Source organism: Lipotes vexillifer, unplaced genomic scaffold (genome assembly GCF_000442215.2).
Source record: "Lipotes vexillifer unplaced genomic scaffold, Lipotes_vexillifer_v1.1 scaffold521, whole genome shotgun sequence".
NCBI lineage: Eukaryota > Metazoa > Chordata > Mammalia > Artiodactyla > Lipotidae > Lipotes > Lipotes vexillifer.
This window is the reverse complement of record NW_006778737.1, coordinates 1,576,429-1,597,607: the sequence shown is the minus strand read 5'-3', so window position 1 is coordinate 1,597,607 and position 21,179 is coordinate 1,576,429. Positions and strand designations below refer to the sequence as shown.

General features: G+C 38.4%; 1 protein-coding gene across 1 annotated transcript; it reads left to right on the top strand.

Annotated features, from left to right (window-relative positions):
- The first annotated feature begins 1,893 nt into the window (after positions 1–1,893).
- LOC103086241 (ADP-ribosylation factor 4) lies at positions 1,894–20,945 on the top strand. The gene is made up of 6 exons (XM_007451768.1): positions 1,894–2,193; positions 9,771–9,851; positions 10,299–10,408; positions 17,024–17,095; positions 18,613–18,738; positions 20,739–20,945. Exons 1-6 carry the CDS (start codon positions 2,127–2,129, stop codon positions 20,823–20,825), a joined length of 543 nt encoding a protein of 180 aa, XP_007451830.1. The 5' UTR covers positions 1,894–2,126; the 3' UTR covers positions 20,826–20,945.
- Positions 20,946–21,179: the final 234 nt, after the last annotated feature.

Genomic DNA, 21,179 nt, shown 5'->3' with positions numbered 1-21,179 from the left:
TCCCCTGTGTCCCCTGCATCGGCAGGCGGACTCTCAACCACTGCGCCACCAGGGAAGCCCCTACATGAAATTTTGGAAAGGGCAAGTCTATAGTGACAGCACATCAGTGGTTGGCCAGCAGCTTGAAGTGAGGGAAGAGAACGACTACAAAGGAGTATGAGAGAACTTTTGGGGGTAATATAAATGATTAATATCATGATTATGATGTTGGCTACACTACTGTATACATTTGTTAAAATTCATAGAATTGTACACTTAGAATTGGTGAATTTTGTTGCATGTAAATTATATCTCAATAAAGCGGATTTTTAAAAGTATAGATAAAGCTCTTTTGACTACCACTCCCAAACTAGTTTCCCTCACTCTGGGGAAGGTGCCCTCTTCACTCCACACAGGTTAAACAGGTAACCAGTAACTATCATTACTGCAGATTCTACTTGAAAGTTATTGTTCTGCATTCACACACACACACACACACACACACACACACACCCCACCCCGGGTGAAATCTACATTTTTATATTCCTTCACGGTACTTAGTCGTTATTTGGCGTTTTTTCAGTAACTGTATCTCGGAGATCTTTTCATTAGAATTTATAGTTCTACATTCCTTTAACTCCTGAGAGTATTCTCAGGAATAGTAATGGATACACCATAGTTTATTCAGCTATCCCTCTATCATTCAACCATATGTGAGTTTCGCGGTGTGCCAAGCCCAGCGAAAACAACGTAATATAAAAACGGGCTAGAGGCCGGCCTCATAGTTTTCAGACAAGTGGGAGAGGGGACGAGGGTTGTCAATAGTAATATTAAATGTGAAATCATAACTGTGAAGCGCAGTTATCATTTTTTTGAGCCTGAGTAATTTAGTAGGTCAAGAATGTATTTTCCCAGGGAGTTAAACTCTAAAGAGATCTGAAAGGTGGGTGAGCATAACTTAACCAGCATAAGGGTTGTTGGTCGGGGGTGCTACTAATCCTAAACTGCACCAACAGTATGGAGGAAGTATGTAGGAGGCGAAGACTGTGGGGAACTTACGGATATATGTGTAGATATGTGTATTTTAAACAAGATGTATACCTTATTTTGTAGTCAGGAAAACACTAAGATCGTAAATATTTTTTAAGTGAGGAGGCTTTCCACTTTCTTAACATCAGGAATAAATCTTCCATGCTTCTTCTGGGAGAGAAGAGATACAAGAAAAGCCTTCCCCGTTGGCTTGTCTTAAAAAGCTTCAATAGTCGACGAAAATGTCTCGGAGTTCTCTTGTTCTGACAAAGGATTAGGGATCTTCAGTATGACCTGGCGTGGGGACCGAGGTGTTTAAGCCTAGCTTCATATGGGGTTGCTACAGCCTCTTCCCCTGCACGTCAGCTTTTAACAAGTTATCTCTTGGGAAAGCAGGGCCCGTTTTCACCCCTCCATTAGGGCAAGTGTGTGGTCCCGTGCGTGAACCGCGTACCTTCGTAGAGCAAGAAATCCCCAACGCGCGTTCCCTTGAAGAGGCGGAAAGAACGGAGGTTCACTACCTAACCCATAATGCACAGCCCGCCTTTCCGGAAGCAAGGAATACAACCGCCAGGATGCATTTCCCTGCGCAGAAGCGTCCCTCCTTGAGTCTGATTGGACGTGATGAAGCGAGGCAGTGTGGGACCGTGTCCGTCGCCCTTTACACAGGGGCTGACTGGCCTCGCCCAACTCCAGGAGCCACGTCCGGGGGGGTGACGCCGGCCAGCGGCGCAAGTCAGTGAAGATGGCCAATTCCCCTGGTGCGCAGGCGCACTGGTTCGGGCAGCGCCGGAAGCGCAGGGGGATGGGGCGACGGTGACGCGGTTCTGTCCGCGTTGGAGGGGCCGGGCTGCTGCCGGAGTCGCCGCGGCTGCCGCGTGACGTGGCATAGCCGAACATTTAACGCCAGAGCCGGAACAGCCCCGCCAGTCGTCAAGCAGGTCATCACCCCGTTAATTCCTTCCCGGAGGGGAGCTCCGTCCGACACACCGGCTGGCGAGCCGTCCCTGCGGCCCTCAGCTCCTCTTTCCTCCCTGAGTTTGCCGGGAGCGTGAAAGAAGGCTCGGGGTCGCGCCAAACCCCTTCTGCTTCTGCCCATCGCAAGTGCCACTACCGCCATGGGCCTCACCATCTCCTCTCTCTTCTCCCGTCTCTTCGGCAAGAAGCAGATGCGCATTTTGATGGGTGAGTCAGGGGCCGAGGGAAGAGGCCAGGCCCTGGTGGGGCGGCCGAGTCTCTACGTTTGGGGCGGCCTCGGGGCCTGTTTTTTTACCCCCCGTCAGCTGTGGTGGGGGAGGGGCGGCGGGCTGGGGGTCGGGAGGAATTCTTAAGGGGGAACAATGGGGCGAAGGGTGGGCGGTCGCCCAAGATCTGTCGAAGAGCCTGGAATGGGGCCGCGGGCAAGGTTTCCTCCTTCTGCGTTTGGCTTTCTCTTCGTGGTGTTATTGAAAGCCCGACACAGTTTGGCGGAGACGTGAGAGTAGCGAACTGTCGGATCTTGCCAAACCCGAAAGACACTGGCGAGGCCCATTCTGTGAGTGCGATCTGGCTCCCTTCTTCCCCGAGTGTGGGCAACGGTCGGGAGGGAGGCCGAGCGATTCCAGCCTTCCTCCTCCCCCTTTCTGCCCCGTGTACACACTGCACACTCAATGGTGTGTGAGCGAGCGGTCGCCGAGAGCCCGGAGCCAGCCGGGGCAGGAAGTGACCGGGCCAAGTGCGGTGGCAGGGGAGCACCCACGGTTTCAGTAGAGTCCGGAGTCCTCAACGCTCACTTCGCTAAACTTTGCTTCGCTCAGGATTCCGCCTCATATTTTTTTCTTTTCCTTATTAATGTCCCTGAAAACTGAGTTTATCATGAATGTTTCTTTTGGCCACTCTCAAGGGCTAAATATATTTGGTTTACTCTCTTTGGTTTTAAAACTATGTAATTTTTATCCAGCTGGCTAAAGTTTAATGAAAAAAAAAAAGCTGAGAAACATTTTTTTAAGCCGGTGACAAATTTTCAGTAAGTGAACATCTTGACGCATAACTTTAGGGAGGCCTTGTTAAGCAGTAATTACAAGGGTGTTTTTAAAAATTCTTATGGAAAATGGGCTTTTTAAAAATTACTTTTTAGGGTCGTTTTTTCGCCTTGCTGAGGGAGAAGGGGCTTGTCACTTGAGTGATGTAAGCAACGCCTCCCTCATAGTACTGTGAGTAGTCTTTACATCACAGCTAAGCTCCATGGACCTAAATAATGCTATAATGAGCCTCGCTAACTTTAAACATTGAATTTTGTTGGTTCATTAGCTTGTTTTCTAGAGAAGTGCAGTGGGGGAGGTTTTATTTGAAAGTTTCCCAAAGCAAGGTTCAGTAGTATTTCAAGGTGTGTGAAGATTAAGGGTGTGCACATTTGGTTCTTTTTCCACTTTCCTCTTATTGCAGCTTATTCACAATCCATGAAACAATTGTTGATAATTCATTCACAAAGATAAATCAAAATGTTTTCTCTTTCAAAGTTTTTCAGGTTTCAATTAAGAAAAAGAATTATTTTAGCAGGGTAAACATATTATTTACGCTTTAAAAGTGCCTGAAAATCGACCGTCTAAAAAAGGATCTGAAGTCACTGGGAGAACTTTGGACTGTGCTAAATGATTTCCAGCCTGTTCCTTAAAGAGATTAACTAGTACATGGTTCTGTTCCTGGAAGTGTAGTGTGTTGTATTTGAAATGTAATGTGTAATATTTTATTTAAGATTTTTTGTAAATAAATTGTTGTTTCTCAATTCACTAGTTTTTTGTGATGGCTGACAGTTTCAGAGCGAGAAGAAAGGTAGAATTATATACGCTATAAGCACTTTCATATATTTACTATATTAGGGAAGCATTTCTCCCCCTTGCTCCCCAGAAATGATTGATAGAAAATGGAAGAAGAAAAGTAACTTTGTGCATTTGTGCAGGGAATAGAAGTCATGATTTGAAATTATTCATTCATGTTAAATGTTTTATTACTCAGGTTTGCTGTTCTTGTTTTGCACTTTAACTCAGGATAATTAGGTTTCCTTGATTAAAAACAGGTTAGTCACAAGGTCACCTTTTATGGTAGCTAATCAAAGGAAGTATAACCATATGGGGAATATGTGTATGGATAGTGAAATAGGTGATTGGGGGTTTGATCATTCTTAGATTTTTATATCTAGCTTTAAGAGTGATAGCATATATAATAGATCACTCTTAATGTGTCTGCCCCTATCCTAGTTTAGAATTACCAATTAATGATTTTTTTCCATATTAATTTTCTTTGACAGGCATGTGTTCTTCCTTTTCCTTTATATGGCTTAGGTAAAATTCATGCTTTCTTGAGTCAGTGACCTTTTTAAAATGTTGTTGAAAGATAGCAGTTAGCTATTGAATCTGGTTTGCCAAATTACTGTTGGAGAAGTTTTAAATTTTATTTTTACACACTTTCCTAAAAGTTAAAGTAATTTTAAAAGGTGTTTGAAGTTGCAGCTTATGTTAACTAATTAAATTTTTTTTTCTTTTTGACCGTGCTGTGAGGCATGCGGGATCTTAGTTCCCCGACCAGGGGTCGAACCCACGTTCCTTGTGTTGGAAGTATGGAGTCTTAACCACTGGACCGCCAGGGAATTCCCTAATTAAAAAATTTAAAATTGGGCTTACCTGGTGGCACAGTGATTGAGAGTCTGCCTGCCGATGCAGGGGACACGGGTTCGTGCCCCGGTCCGGGAAGATCCCACATGCCGTGGAGCGGCTAGGCCGCTGAGCCATGGCCGCTGAGCCTGCGTGTCCGGAGCCTGTGCTCCGCAACGGGAGAGGCCACAACAGTGAGAGGTCCGCGTACCGCAAAAAAAAAAAAAAAAAAATTTAAAATCAACACAGTGTATCAAATGTAACATCACTTAAACTATAGATTGACAGAAATTTTGTAGTTTTTGTAGTTTTACAGAAAAAAATCTTGTAAATGATATTATTGAGCTTAAATTCAAAGATGACCAGTTTTCACCTTAGATTTCTCATGTAGTCCGTCATTATCCTGTTTTAAGTCTGATCTCCATATCTGTGATGAGATGTAATTTTGGTAAATGACTGCCTAAATTTTGTTTATATTTGAAACAATATGTTCTGTAGAAGAAATACTAATTCTCCTCTCTTTGAACTTGCAAGTTCTTGGCTGTTGAAAAGCTGAGAAAGTGTTGCTTTCGAAAAGATTGCTAATACCAGTGTAGTTTTGTGTTGTCTTTCATGTGACAGTGGCTTTTTGGGACCAGAGAGGTTTTGGAAGAAAGGATCTTTTGCCAATTTGAAAAATACTAACAGTATTTTAAAGTGAGTGGTGTCTCATACTTTTTTCCTAGCATATTTTATAAATACATTTACTATTTAATTTTAAATTTTGGGTCCTGATTCTAAAAATAATGCCCTTTTTGTTAAATTTAGAAAACATGAAAAACAATAAAGTGATAATTTCTTATCATTCCACCATTCCACTTTTCATATTTGTTATATTTACTCTCAGCCTTTAAGAGGAGGTTTTTGTTTCTCCAAAATTGTAGTCCTTTTGACTTAGTTTATTATGACCATCTTCTTAGGTCATTAGTTGAAAACATAATTGCCAGCCTTTAAAAAAAAGGGGGGGGTGTCTTCTGATTAGTTATGTGATATAGGTAAACAATAGAAAAGGCAAAAATCCTTAGCTTCATGCCATTAGAAGTTGATACAACCAACCTTAGGTGTACCCTCCTGCATTATTATAAAGTATGACTATCAGAGGCTGATAATTTGCTGTTAATTAACACATTGATGAGAGTGCTGATATTCCTGACCTGTTAGGTAGAAGCAGAACTCAAGGTCATTATAGTTTTTCTGTGTATCTGGTAGCCTCAGTTTCAGTTTTGATGGTCAAACCTCTAAGGAATTAGATAAAATATTAAGATAGTGTGTGTCCACCAAAAAAACTGAAGGGCAAGATGGCAATATATGAATACTATTTGAGAGCTCTGGCATCAGACTTAGGATTGTTTCTTTTTAATTTAAAAAAATTGAGATGTAATTCACATCCTATTCCTTAAAAGTGTACAGTTCAGTGGTTTTTAGTATATTCATAAAATTGTGTAACCATTACCACTGTCCCCCTCCCCGGTACCGCACAGCTTGCGGGATCTCAGTTCCCCGACTGGGGATCTACCTGGACCATGGGGCAGTGAAAGCCCGTAATCCTAACCACTAGGCTACCAGGGAACTCCCACCACTCTCTTAATTCTAGAACATTTTCATCAGCCCAGAAAGAAACCCCACACACGATAGCAGTCACTCCCCTCCTCACTCCTCCCTCTTGCAACCACTCTTCTGCTTTCTGTTTCTATGGGCTTGTTTATTCAGGATATTTCATATAACAGAATCATACAATATGTGGCCTTTAGTGTCTGGCTTCTTTCACTTAGCGTGTTTTCAAGATTCATCCATATTATAACATGTATCAGTACTTCATTCCTTTTTATGGCTGAATAGTAATTCTGTTGTATGGATATATTCCACATTTTGTTTATCATTCATCAGTTGATGGAAGTGTAGTTGTTTCCACTTTTTGGTTCTTATGAATTATGCTGCTGTGAACATTCATGAAAAGTTTTTGTGTGGGCGTATGTTTTTAATTCTCTTGGGTAGATAAGCTAGGAATAGGGTTGTTGGGTCGTTGTTAACTATGTTTAACATATTGAGGAACTGACAAACTTTTTCAAAGCAGCTACACCATTTTCCATTCCCACAGCTATATATGGATCTAATTTCTCCAAAAGACCTAGGGTTTTAAAATCTGTTTTACTACTCCTGTGATTCTGGGGATGTTTCTGAACCTCAGATTTTGCATTTGAAAAATGGAGAGTTATTGTGAGAATTAAATTACAAAATGTATGGAATCACCTAGTATTGTGTTTGGAACACAATAAGCACTCAATTTTTAATTATTGAAAAATTATGAAGTTTTTTTCAAGCTTCCTTGTAGAAAATTTGAAAGATAAACAAAACATGAAGAAAAATATCCTAACTGAAACTTAACTGAAAATATACTTTTTTTCTTCTCAGTCTTTTTCTTTTCTGTGTTTGGTTGTTTCTCCCAAGTTGAGATAATTGGAATCTAATTTTAAAACTTAAAATATAAGTATTTCTTGCTGCCTTAATTTGGTAGACATACTTTTTAATGATTGGCAAAGATTTTGGGGAAAGTTTTGCTGCTTTTAACACTTTGGTTAAAGTGCAGGTCCAGTCAAGGAGAACAAGTAATTCCAGTATATCTTTCAAAACGGTGACTTGTTTATGAGGGTGAGAGGGAGGGGAGGACATTACTGGACTGTACAGATTAGAGTCTTATCTTGGCTAGTTGAGAATTGGTTATAGTTTCATTTTGTGGAGAAATTTCATTGCCAAATATTGCAACATTAAGGAAATACATACTTAAGAAATCACTAAATGGGCACAGAATTGTTAGACCAACATGTTTTTGAGTGAGGAACTATATAATGAGTGATGATACACATTAATTTGTGCATCTTAAATCTCACAATAGGAATACCTTAAAAAAATCTTCTGGTTTGCATTTATACAACACTATTTTATTTATTTATTTATGTATTTATGGCTACGTTGGGTCTTCGTTGCTGCTCACAGGCTTTCTCTAGTTGCGGCGAGCGGGGGCTGCTCTTTGTTGCGGTGCACAGGCTTCTCATGGCGGTGGCTTCTCTTGTGGAGTGCGGGCTTCAGTAGTTGTGACTCGCAGGCTAAGTAGTTGTGGTGCACAGGCTCAGTTGCTCCGCGGAATGTGGGATCTTCCTGGACCAGGGCTCAAACCTCTGTCCCCTGCATTGGCAGGGGGATTCTTAACCACTGCGCCACCAGGGAAGCCCTACGTTTTTTTTTAAACTAAGGTCTGAGGTCAAGTTGGACCACCAGTGAGGACTGGTGTGTACCTTAGTTCTCAAAACTTAACGCAAGTGTTTTTTCTAATCATTATTTCAGTTTCAGTTCTTCCTACCTGGGCTAATGGTATTTGGACTTAGCTAAAGGTGAATTTTGCTTTATTTTAAAATTTGATCAAAATCTCCTGAGGAGGACTTAGGCTCTCAAGAGACTTAGCTTTTTCTAACAATGAAAAGATCCTGTTGTTCACCTCCTCATTTTCTATATTTTTATTGAAGATGCCAAACTCTACTGCTTTTGTTTCTTTGTATATTTTTAGAATTATGTTTTCTGATATGTTTGCTCTTCTGTTCTGTAGTTAAAACATAAAACAGTTCCTGTTAACAGTTGGTTTTTCTTATGCCCGTGAGTGAGAAGTCTACTCGTTTTGACTAGGAAGTGTCATAGTATTTTGGACAGAATAAACAATCTCAGTATGAAGAATGGGGAACAGAGTTTGATCAGAGGATAGAGGAGTAAGAAAGCATAAAATGCCTGAGTCTCCAGGGAGATCTTTTTTTTTTTTTAAGCAAGGGTTTCCTGTGCTAAGTCATGCTCTGATATAGGTACTAAACAACAACAACAAAACTATCCTTAAAAAACAAACCAAAAAAACACGAAAAACTATCCTTGCTTAAATCAATACTCGGTTGAATTGATTTCAAAATCTGTGATAGTGTTAATCTAGGTGGCCAAATGTGATATCCTTAGACCAATAATATTCAGTGAGGTTTTTAGATATTGACCTTCCATTTATGAAGGCTTTAGCAAACAATGTAGAATATGCAGCTTTTCAGAGATTCATACTTAAACATTTAATTTGCTCTTCACCCTCTTCTATACCTTCTTGTTGTAGTATGGATTTTTTTTTTTTTTTTTGGAAACAAGTACATTCCTCCCTACTTATATCTGCCTGCCTCAAAGGAATTATTTTAAGAATTTAGACATTATATTGGAGATGAATATGACAAGGCCTTCTTTACAACCCAAATTAACCAGTCTTTTGTTATCATTTCTGCACATTTGATGTTGAAATGGATTTAGATAGGGGTAAAATTGGCCTCATCTTCCTTTCTTACATATATATTTTTTCCCCTAGCATCAAGACCTTTTACCTAAAATTTGCTTGTTATATTGAAGGAAATTGAGTTTTTGAATCTTAAAGATAGTTCTTAATTTGTTTTTATGTGTTCTCTGATTCAACTTATAATTTGTGGGGTTTTTTTGCGGTACGCGGGCTTCTCACTGTTGTGGCCTTTCCCGTTGCGGAGCACAGGCTCCGGACACGCAGGCTCAGGGGCCATGGCTCACGGGCCCAGCCGCTCCGCAGCATGTGGGATCTTCCCGGACCAGGGCATGAACCCTTGTCCCCTGCATCGGCAGGCGGACTCTCAACCACTGCGCCACCAGGGAAGCCCTATAATTTGTGTTTTTAAAAATGGTAGTAGTTCATAGAATTAATGACGACTTGAATTGGAAGAGATCTTAGATTACTTGATCTAGTCCCCTTATTTTATAGCTGATTTCTCTGGCCTCTTTCCTAAAGTGATTTGTTTAAAGCCATGCAACTATTGTGTGGCAAAGCAGATCTTGAGATTAGACCTTGTGCTGTCTCTCTAGGTCTAGAAAGAAAAATGGAAAGGCTTTTGTAGGAGGTGTTGCCTTTGGGAATCAGAAATGAGGTGATTTCATTTCTAACTCATTTGTGCCTTGACCAGTCAGCTTTTGCTTTCAAAATAAAAATTTGTTGTAAAATTGTTTCTTAGTGTGTGCTTTTGGTCTAGATTTCAAATCTGAAATGTCTTTTTCTAGTTGGGTTGGATGCTGCTGGCAAGACCACCATTCTGTATAAACTGAAGTTAGGAGAGATAGTCACCACCATTCCTACCATTGGTAAGAAAGTTTACAGTGATTTTAATTTATATCATAATAATGTATTATAAAATGAAATAGAATATAGTTTAATTCTGACTTTTTTTTCAGAGTAGTTTTTGGTTCACAGAAAAATTGAAAGGAAACTGCAGAGATTTCCCATATATCCACTCCCCCAACACATGCATAGCCTCCTCCATTGTCAGCATCACTCAGTAGATGAACCTACATTGACACATCGTAATCACCCCAAGTCCATATACCTTAGGGTTGTCCTACATTCTTTGGGTTTGGACAGATATACAATGACATATAGCCATCATTGTAACTGTCTTGGGTTTTTAACGTTTGTTGATTATCTATTAGGACTTTTAAAAAAAGCAATTCTGGGAGAATTCCACAATAAAGGGATTTATTTTCTGAATGACATTGTGCACAGCAAACTTTTTTTTTCTTTCTTCTCTATAGGTTTTAATGTGGAAACAGTAGAATATAAGAACATTTGTTTCACAGTATGGGATGTTGGTGGTCAAGATAAAATTAGGCCTCTCTGGAGGCATTACTTCCAAAATACCCAGGTAAGTTAGGGATGCTATACATTTTTATAACTTTTCTTTATATGTTTCATGTTCCAAAGTTTATGTTAATATATACTGTTTACTTGAATATTGGTGTTTACTCCATGAGTTGGCATTCTTTTTATCACTACTTCCATGTTCTTCAGTGGACTCTCTCATTCATGCCTTTGTAGGCTAAATTACCTAGGGTGGAAGAGTTACATAATTATCGTAGTAATATTTTGGAAGATGGGGTGGGGTGGTTCTCAGGGTTGAATTAGATGTTTCATCAGTAGTTCTGTTGGTTTCATTCTTAGTTTAGGAAGTAAGATCTGTATAACTTTCTGTCATTGTAGTTTTAAATGAATGTAATACAATTAATAGCCCTTCATTTAACCCAGTTAAGTGTTTACTTTATTAAAATACATTAAGAAAAAATATATTAAGGTAGATCTGCTCTGTTGATTTGTACATGATTTTTATATTATCATGTAGTATGTATAATGCTGGCATGGTAGAGACCTTAGTGATCCTGTAGAGCAGGAATTCTCAAATTTGACTGCACATTAAAATTACCTGGGGAGTTTTAAAAATCCCAAAGCCCTGATCATAACACCTGACCACTTGAATCAGAATCTCTGGGGAAACACAAAATACCCAAAGCAATCTTGAGAACGAAAAACGGAGCTGGAGGAATCAGGCTCCCTGACTTCAGACTACACTACAAAGCTACAGTCATCAATACAGTATGGTACTGGCACAAAAACAGAAAGATAGATCAATGGAACAGGATAGAAAGCCCAGAGATAAACCCACACACATATGGTCACCTTATCTTTGATAAAGGAGGCAGGAATGTACAGTGGAGAAAGGACAGCCTCTTCAATAAGTGGTGCTGGGAAAACTGGACAGGTACATGTAAAAGTATGAGATTAGATCACTTCCTAACACCATACACAAAAATAAGCTCAAAATGGATTAAAGACCTAAATGTAAGGCCAGAAACTATCAAACTCTTAGAGGAAAACATAAGCAGAACACTCTATGACATAAATTACAGCGAGATCCTTTTTGACCCACCTCCTAGCGAAATGGAAATAAAAACAAAAATAAACAAATGGGACCTAATGAAACTTCAAAGCTTTTGCACAGCAAAGGAAACCATAAACAAGATCAAAAAACAACCCTCAGAATGGGAGAAGATATTTGCAAATGAAGCAACTGACAAAGGATTAATTTCCAAAATTCACAAGCAGCTCATGCAGCTCAATAACAAAAAAACAAACAACCCAATCCAAAAATGGGCAGAAGACCTAAATAGACATTTCTCCAAAGAAGATATACAGACTGCCAACAAACACATGAAAGAATGCTCAACATCATTAATCATTAGGGAAATGCAAATCAAAACTACAGTGAGATATCATCTCACACCAGTCAGAATGGCCATCATCAAAAAATCTAGAAGCAATAAATGCTGGAGAGGTTGTGGAGAAAAGGGAACACTCCTGCACTCCTGGTGGGAATGTGAATTGGTACAGCCACTATGGAGAACAGTATGGAGGTTCCTTAAAAAACTACAAATAGAACTACCATATGACCCAGTAATCCCACTACTGGGCATATACCCTGAGAAAACCAAAATTCAAAAAGAGTCAAGTACCAAAATGTTCATTGCAGCTGTATTTACAATAGCCCGGAGGTGGAAACAACCTAAGTGCCTATCATCGGATGAATGGATAAAGATGTGGCATATATATACAATGGAATATTACTCAGCCATAAAAAGAAACGAAATTGAGCTATTTGTAATGAGGTGGATAGACCTAGAGTCTGTCATACAGAGTGAAGTAAGTCAGAAAGAGAAAGACAAATACCGTATGCTAACACATATATGTATGGAATTTAAGAAAAAAAATGTCATGAAGAACCTAGGGGTAAGACAGGAATAAAGACACAGACCTACTGGAGAACAGACTTGAGTATATGGGGAGGGGGAAGGGTGAGCTGTGACAAAGCGAGAGAGAGGCATGGACATGTATACACTACCAAACGTAAGGTAGATAGCTAGTGGGAAGCAGCTGCATAGCACAGGGATATCAGCTAGGTGCTTTGTGACCACCTGGAGGGGTGGGATAGGGAGGGTGGGAGGGAGGGAGACGCAAGAGGGAAGAGATATGGGATCATATGTATATGTATAACTGATTCACTTTGTTATAAAGCAGAAACTAACACACCATTGTAAAGCAATTATACCCCAATAAAGATGTTATAAAAAAAAAAGAATCTCTGGGGATATAAACTAGACATCAGTAGTGTTTCTCCGATGTTAATCTGCATATGAATCACCTGGGTATTTGTTAAAATACAGATCAATTCAGTGGGGCTTGGCTGAGTAAGGCCTGAGATACTTCATGTCTAGCAAGTTCTCAGGTGGTGGTGCTGATGTTGCTGGTTTGGGACCTTACTTTGAATAGCAAGGCTCTATCTAGTACAGGGTTTTTCAACAGCAGCAGTGTTGACATTTCAGACTGGTTAATTCTTTGTCATTGAGTGAGGGGAGGGCTCTCCTTTGCATTGTAGGATGCTTAGCAGCATTCTTGGCCTTTACACACTAGTTGCCAGTAGTAGTCTCCCCCACCCAATCCAGTTGCAACAACCAAAAATGTCTCCATTTAATATTGCAAAATATTTCCTGGGGACAAAATTGCTCCCTCTTGAGAACTACTGTGGTAGTCTAACTCTTATATATGAGGAAACTGAAGCTTGGAATGACTTAATTAAGAGTGGAGAGCTGATTCTTGTTTTACATTTTTTATTCAAGTAGTTCCCAACTCTGTGGTGTTTTCTACCACGAGAGGTTTCTTATCATTTTTTGTTTACTACTGGAGTTGATAAATTTTTTAAAAAATAATGTATGAGGTTAGAAGCACCTCATATGTTTAAGATGTACAGATGTCTTTCTTGATCTCCAGCTCTTATAACATTGTAGACAAGTGATGTTTATTGCCACTGGGTGGCAGTGAATACACTAGGTGAGTGGCTGGAACAACCAGGTTTAAGTAGCATGTCATGTTAAGTAAGTGGCATACTTTTTTTATTTAAAAATTAAAATGTTTCTGTTCATTAACAAAGCTGTGGTTAGAAAAGATGTTTTTTTTTTTTGTTTTTTTTTGTTTTTTTTTTGTTTTTTTTATGGTACGCGGGCCTCTCACTGTTGTGGCCTCTCCCGTTGCGGAGCACAGGCTCTGGACGCGCAGGCTCAGCGGCCATGGCTCACGGGCCTAGCCGCTCCGCGGCATGTGGGATCTTCCCCGACCGGGCGCGAACCCGTGTCCCCTGCATCGGCAGGCGGACTCTCAACCACTGCGCCACCAGGGAAGCCCCAGAAAAGATGTTTTGATATAAGTTACATGCTTTTAAAAACTTTACTATGGAAATTTTCAAATGTATACAAATGTAGAGAATAGCATAATAAGCTCCCACATATCTATTGATATTACCCAACTTCAATTATTAGGATATGGCCAGTATTCTTTAATCAGTACTCCTTTATAATGTATTTCACCTTTTGGATTATTTTAAAGTAAGTCATAGGCATTTCACTTAGGGAACATGCTTTTTAAATACATTTAGGTATGAAGTAAAACTGCTAATCCTAAGCCTGTAATTCTTTTTATTTTATTTTTTAAAATTTTATTGAAGTATAGTTGATTTATAGTGTGTTAATTTCTGCTGTACAGCACAGTGACTCAGTTATACATATATGTATTATTTTTCATATTCTTTTCCATTATGGTTTATCACAGGACTTTGAGTATAGTTCCCTGTGCTATACAGTAGGACCTTGTTTATCCATCCTATTTATACTAGTTTGCATCTGCTAATCCCAACTCCCAATCCTTCCCTCCCCCATTCCTCCTCCCCCTTGGCAACCGCAAGTCTGTTCTCTATGTCTGTGAGTTTGTTTCTGTTTTGTAGATATGTTCATTTGTGTCGTATTTTAGATTCCACGTATAAGTGATATCATATGGTATTTGTTTTAGTCTGACTTTGCTTAGTGTGATAATCTCTAGGTCTGTCCATGTTGCTGCAGATGGCATTATTTCATTCTTTTTTTATGGCTGAGTAATATACCATTGTATATACGCATTGCATCTTTATCCATTCATCTGTTGATGGGCATATAGGTTGTTTCCATGTTTTTATTTTTAAGCCTTTAATTCTTGACCAAGGGTAACCCTGCTCTTATCCCTAGACTTGTTTAGAATGCTTTTTAATTTACTTTAACTTGAAGTTAGACCCATTCCTGGCCTCTGTGGACCACCTTAGAATCAAAAGTCCAAGTACTTCTGGGACTTCCTTGGCAGTCCAGTGGTTAAGACTTTGCCTTCCAGTACAGGGGGTGCAGGTTCATTCCCTGGTCAGGGAGCTAAGATCCCATATGCCTCATGGCCAAGGAACCAAAACATAAAACAGAAGCAATATTGTAACAAATTCAATAAAGACTTTAAAAATGGTCCAAATTAAAAAAAATCTTAAAACCCCACAGAAATCCAAGTACTTCCTAGGGACTTCAAGGCTGCCGGAGAAAGCTTTACATCAAGGTTGCCTGATGTAATCACAGCTAAGCTATTAAAGCTGTCTTTTGCAGCACTCATGATCAGTTCTTTTAGCTGTAAAATTTAAAAGAAACTAATTATTCCATTTAACCATGCTTCTAACTTTTATTAGCAATTCAGGACACAGTGTTTATTGTAGTAAATTCCTCTTACCTCATTATATAATTCAAATTATTTTCCTGTTCTAAATATTTCACCTTTTAAGTAATCTGTTCTTAGAGTAGCTGTCTTTAGAATCCTAGCTTTTCTACACTCTTGATTGTGCTGTCCCAGGAAGTGAATAACTTAGAATTTCTCAAATAATCCTCCCTCTCAGTAATGTTACTTTGGGACTGACAGTGTTGTTTGCATTTTAAAACGATAAAAACGGATTGTTAGTAGTCTAGATAAAATTAGATCTCTTTTAGAGGCATTACCTCTTCTAGAGAAGTAGGTTCTAAATAAGAGTGGTTTTGGGGATAGGAGGAAAAGGAGGAGACATTTACTAAACGCCCGTGATATGCCAAGGACAATGCTTCATTCTTTTATACCTCTATGATTATGTTTAAAAATAGGCTTAAAAAATTGGTGTTTGTTGTTGTTGTTGTTTTTGCGGTACGCGGGCCTCTCACTGTTGTGGCCTCTCCCGTTGCGGAGCACAGGCTCTGGACGCGCAGGCTCCGCGGCCATGGCTCACGGACCCAGCCGCTCCGCGGCACGTGGGATCCTCCCGGACCGGGGCACGAACCCGTGTCCGCTGCATCGGCAGGCGGACCCCCAACCACTGCGCCACCAGGGAAGCCCAAATTGGTGGTATTTTATTTTATAGAAGAGGAGGCATGTTCAAGGATTAGGTAATTTATATAACTAATAAACATTGAATTTGGTATCTTCCCACTATGCCATACTAGCTCTGAAAGAACCAAAATTTTTTTCAAAGGGTAGGATGTTTAAAAATTAAGATTTCCTGCAGAGATAAAGGAGATGGGTTTCAAGTTTTTTAGACCAAAAGAAATTATCTCATTTAATGACCATAGCCTAAAATAATTATTAAGCACCCTGGCAAGCTCAGTACTATGGTGATACTGAGGGGATTAATCCCTCAGTGGATTTAATCTGGTGATTTACACAAATCAGTAGTGGCACAACACAGTTTATGATAAAGTGACATATGATTAAAAATACTTTAGGGGTCAGGGTTGTGGGGAAAATAATACTTTAGTGTATATACCAAAGAATATACTTCAGTGTAATAGGAATAGATTTTAACAAAGCTATAAAATTAATCTGCCCTGTGTCTAACTGAAAATTTTATGCATTTTCCCATTTGAAAGTTTTTGGAAGAGTCTTAATTCAATTAATTCCTTCCCAATTCCACTTCTTTTGTAGTATAAAATTCTAATATTTGAATATCTTTAAGAATGGTTACTACTTTCCTTTTTGTTAAGAATTTCTTATTCGATCAAGTCAGCCTTGAATTTTTCTTGATATATTTTGCTGAAGACTTTCTTCTCCTGATTCTAGAGCTGGCAGGCAGCATTCTAGAGCAAGACTCTCTTTTCCTGATGAACTATATAAAAGCTACTGTAGTGCACTCCTTCTGCTTCTTTTTTTAGTTTCATTTTGTGCATGCTTTTGAATAAGGTAATTCAGTTAGTAAATTCATGAATCCTTAGGATCTGTGGATTGTTGTTTTTCCTTTTGTGCCCGCTTTGTGGCCATTTTGTTACTTCTACTTACCTGCATTTAAATGTGCAAAGGTAGGGGAAAGGGATAGAATTTATTCTTCTTAGCATAGTTGAAAAAAGTGGTCAGTTAAGAGGTAGATTTTTTTTTGCAAATAACATTGATAAGTTAAAATCACAAATAGTGCTCAAATCTGTAATGCCCTGTGTTTTCCTTTTTTGTTTTTTGTTTTTTTGGTAAGGAGACTTTCTTCCTAACATGTTATTAACTCTTGATATGGTTTTGCTGCATATGTACTTAGGTTTCATATTTAGTGTGTGCTTTAAATTTAACTTTTAATTTATTTCAGGGTCTTATTTTTGTGGTAGATAGCAATGATCGTGAAAGAATTCAGGAAGGAGCAGAAGAGCTGCAGAAAATGGTGAGAATAGTTTTTAAATTTATCATTTCCAAGATATGTTTTTCTGGGTGATAGTGGTGGTATTAGTGGTCGGTACATTTTAACTGTAATTTGATTATATAAATCAACGTTTTAGAGCTAGAAATAACCTTGAAAAACTATATATTATCACAGGTTCTTAAGACTGCACATAAAAATCTGTAGAGCTTTTAAAAAAACTCACGGATGAGCAGTTACTTCAGTAAGTTGGGAGGAAGGCCCAGTTTGTTTGTAGAATGCTCCATGGGTGATTTTGATGCATATCTCTGGTTGAGGATTTTTACTTTAGTCCAGTCTTTTATTTTCTAGTTATAAAATCTCCAGTTTTGAAGCTTTTGTGACCTAGGAATCCTGGTTCAAATCCCTTGTTCCCAAGGTCATTGCGTTCAGTTTTCTCTATACTATACCTATAAAATATACTTCAAAATGTTACATAATAGCAATCATGGTAAAAGAATTCCACCTAAGGCATGTGGCATTTTGGTTGATGGTGGCATTTTGGCCTTGCCAAATACTGGATAAATGTTTTCATATGTTCATACTGTTAAAAATCCTGAGGGGGAAAATTGTTGAGGAACTTTGCCTGAGGAACGTTGTCATGGTTTCAGACTTGTAGGTGTAAAATATTTACTGAAATATTCTCATTCAGTGCTCCTAAGACTGGAGTGCAGTTTGTAAAACCATTGTGCCAGTATGTGTGTAACTGGTGCTTTTTTTGTCTCAGTTAACTATTACCCCTTCTACTCTTTTTTTTTTTTTGTAAACAGCTTTATTGAGATATAGTTCACATACCATAACTTCACTCATTTGAAATGTACAAGTCAGTGGTTTCTAGTATACAAAATTGTACAATCATTACAATTGAATTTTAGAACATTTTCATCACCTCCAAAAAGAAATCCTATAACTATTAGCATTTGTTCCCCATTCCTTCCCCCATTCTACCTTGCCTGCATAAAATATGTGGTCTTTTGTTACCTTTTTAAACTTTTTGTTTCTTTTCACTTACCATAAGTTTCCAAGTGTTGTGCCATATATCAGTATTTCATTCCCACTGGCTTCTGCTCTTGGTATAATTCTTGTATTTTACATGATACTACTAATGCCCTAATCACTGTATTGTTTTCCCACTGTCGTTTGATCCAACTGGCTGGAAAGGGTAAAAGTCCAAAAAGAATCATCGTCTAAATATGTTTACTACTCAGTATCATAAGATCCTGCCATAAATGTTTATTCCCATGTGTGTTTCTTGTCCTTGCCAATCCTGACCCTCCATGGATTATCATCAAGACTGAATGAATGATTTACCTTAATGGAGTGTAGGATGATTGACTTGGAAAATAGTTTTGCTTTACTTGAAGGTGTATGATTGTTGATTTGATGTTTGATAATGTATTTAATGTTGAATAAATGATGTATATACGTAGGAAGCCTGTTTTACTTAGTTTGTTACAATAATTGGATTCCAGTTTGGTAGTTGTTAATGTCTTTATTTTCAGCTTCAGGAAGATGAGTTGCGAGATGCTGTGTTGCTGCTTTTTGCAAACAAACAGGATTTGCCGAATGCTATGGCTATTAGTGAAATGACAGATAAATTAGGTCTTCAGTCTCTTCGTAACAGAACAGTAAGTATTTGGAGTTCCATATTAATCTCCTGACTATTAGATTATTAGGATAATTGTTTAAGCTGATATTTAGTTTAAACATTTACTAGTTAATTGTCCCCTTTGAAATAGATGATGAGCACATCATTTAAAAAACTACAGGAGGGCTTCCCTGGTGGCGGAGTGGTTTAGAGTCCATCTGCCGATGCATGGGACACGGGTTCAATCCCTGGTTGGGGAACTAAGATCCCACATGCCTGGCAGCACAGCCAAAAGCAAAAAACAAAAAAACACTACAGTAAGAGACTCTTGCTTATATAAAAATGAGCCCTTTCAGGCTTTATTTCAAACCTTTGTAAATGTTGTATTCAACTTTAAAGTACGTTGATATCTTCTCCATTTTTAAACTTTTTAATATATATCCTTTAAGGATCCAAAGGTTTTAAATATCTTTATTTCATTTGACTTTTGTTAACATTATCCTCAAAATGATTAATATTGATGAAGATGTGAAAAACTGTACTGTATGAGAATTGTCATATCTATAGTCTTAATTTAAATTTTATCTTTTATATAACTGCAGCAAATATTTTGTAATTGGGTTTTCTTATTGAAACTGCAATATTTAGCAGCCATATTTTACTTTATTTTTTTAATTTTTTTATTTTTTTGTGGTACGTGGGCCCCTCACTGTTGTGGCCTCTCCCATTGCAGAGCACAGGCTCTGGACACGCAGGCTCAGTGGCCATGGCTCACGGTCCCAGCCATTCCGCGGCACGTGGGATCTTCCTGGACCGGGGCATGAACCCGTGTCCCCTGCATCGGCGGGTGGACTCTCAACCACTGCGCCACCAGGGAAGCCCTAGCAGCCATATTTTAGATAATATTTTGTACTGTGTGCGTGGTAGCACTAAGAGCTTGTGGAGGGACCTGTAATTATGATGTTAAACAAGTTTTGAGTTTAAAATTATAAAAAATATCTAATTGCTCTCCAATAGCTTTACAATTTGAGATCAGTGGTTTAAATATTGGCGAAATACAATATATTGTTTTATTTATAAAGATGATATCACAAACTATTATTATGGTTTGTGCCTTACAGTATTTTTTCATTAACTGGTCAACAAGGTGAAACTGTGGTGTGGCAATAACTGTATACAGTGTTTAAGATGTCCCAGCCCAATTTAAATAAGACAGACTGTAAATGATGCAATTTTCCATGCTGTGAGGATATGAATTCATGCCTTTTTCCCAGCCTTCTAGGTTATTGGGGTCTTTGGTATTAAAGTAATAATTGGCAGCATATGGTAGACTTGAAGTGACTTTGCAACATTAAAGCAAGGTCTTTATTTTAAGGCAAAATAAAACTGGTCAGTAAAGAAAATTAATAAACCATCCCTGAAAGGTAATTAAATTGCTTTCTAGGTCTTTTTCTTGGTACTTGAAACTTTTCATGGCATTTCATACAGTTACTGAAGATAATATTCATAAACATTTTAAAGATTGGAACTTGTGGGGGTACATGAGACTAAAGATAGTGAAACTCCCGAAAAAGCTTGCCTCTAAAATATCAATAATCCCTACTCTTTCAAAATTTTGCCTCTTCTACTCTGAACTTAGTTTTGTGGGAAACAAGAGCATCATAAGGACCAGGTGGGTAGTTTATTAGTTACTAATCTTCCCATGAATTTTCTTTTCAGATTAAGTAGTAGTTGGTTAAATGTAATGAATGGGTAGTAGTAGCTTTAGATATGAGAGGAGTTTTGTGAGAAGCAAGAGGTAGGAGAACAGTTCTAATCTATACAGTTACTGAGATCATTAAATATAAAATTAATCATTTGTGAAATATACTTTTAACACATTTACAACTTTAGTTGCTATGGCTTTATGTATTTTTCCTTTTTTCTCTATACATTTATGGCACCTGCTCACTAATACCCCTGGAAAATAATTTTCTGAGTAAGGAATTTTAAACACTGGTTATATTAATCAAGTGTTTTCTCATTGTCCTTTCTTTACAGTGGTATGTTCAAGCCACTTGTGCTACACAAGGAACCGGTCTGTATGAGGGACTTGACTGGCTGTCAAATGAGCTTTCAAAACGTTAATTGAAACTGGATATCTAACCAAGGACATGTTTGATAGAATTGGTCTAGGCTTGTTACAACAAAATTAGTTTGCATCTTGGTTATTAAACAGTATGTGGGACTGGTTTGGGCAGAATATTACAGCGTTTAAACTTATTTTGTTGCCAATTATTGTTTACCAAGTATAATGTTGCCATTTAGCAATATGCTTGGTTTTAAAGAGATTCTCTTAACTTGGGGAAAAATGTGTCCTCTTTTAATTTTACTTCCCTTAAGCCTAAATGCCTGGACATAGCTAATGTGACACCTTTAAATAAATCCATTTTGAATGTTTTTTTGAGCCCACAACAAATAATGTTTTAAAGTTATCCCCTT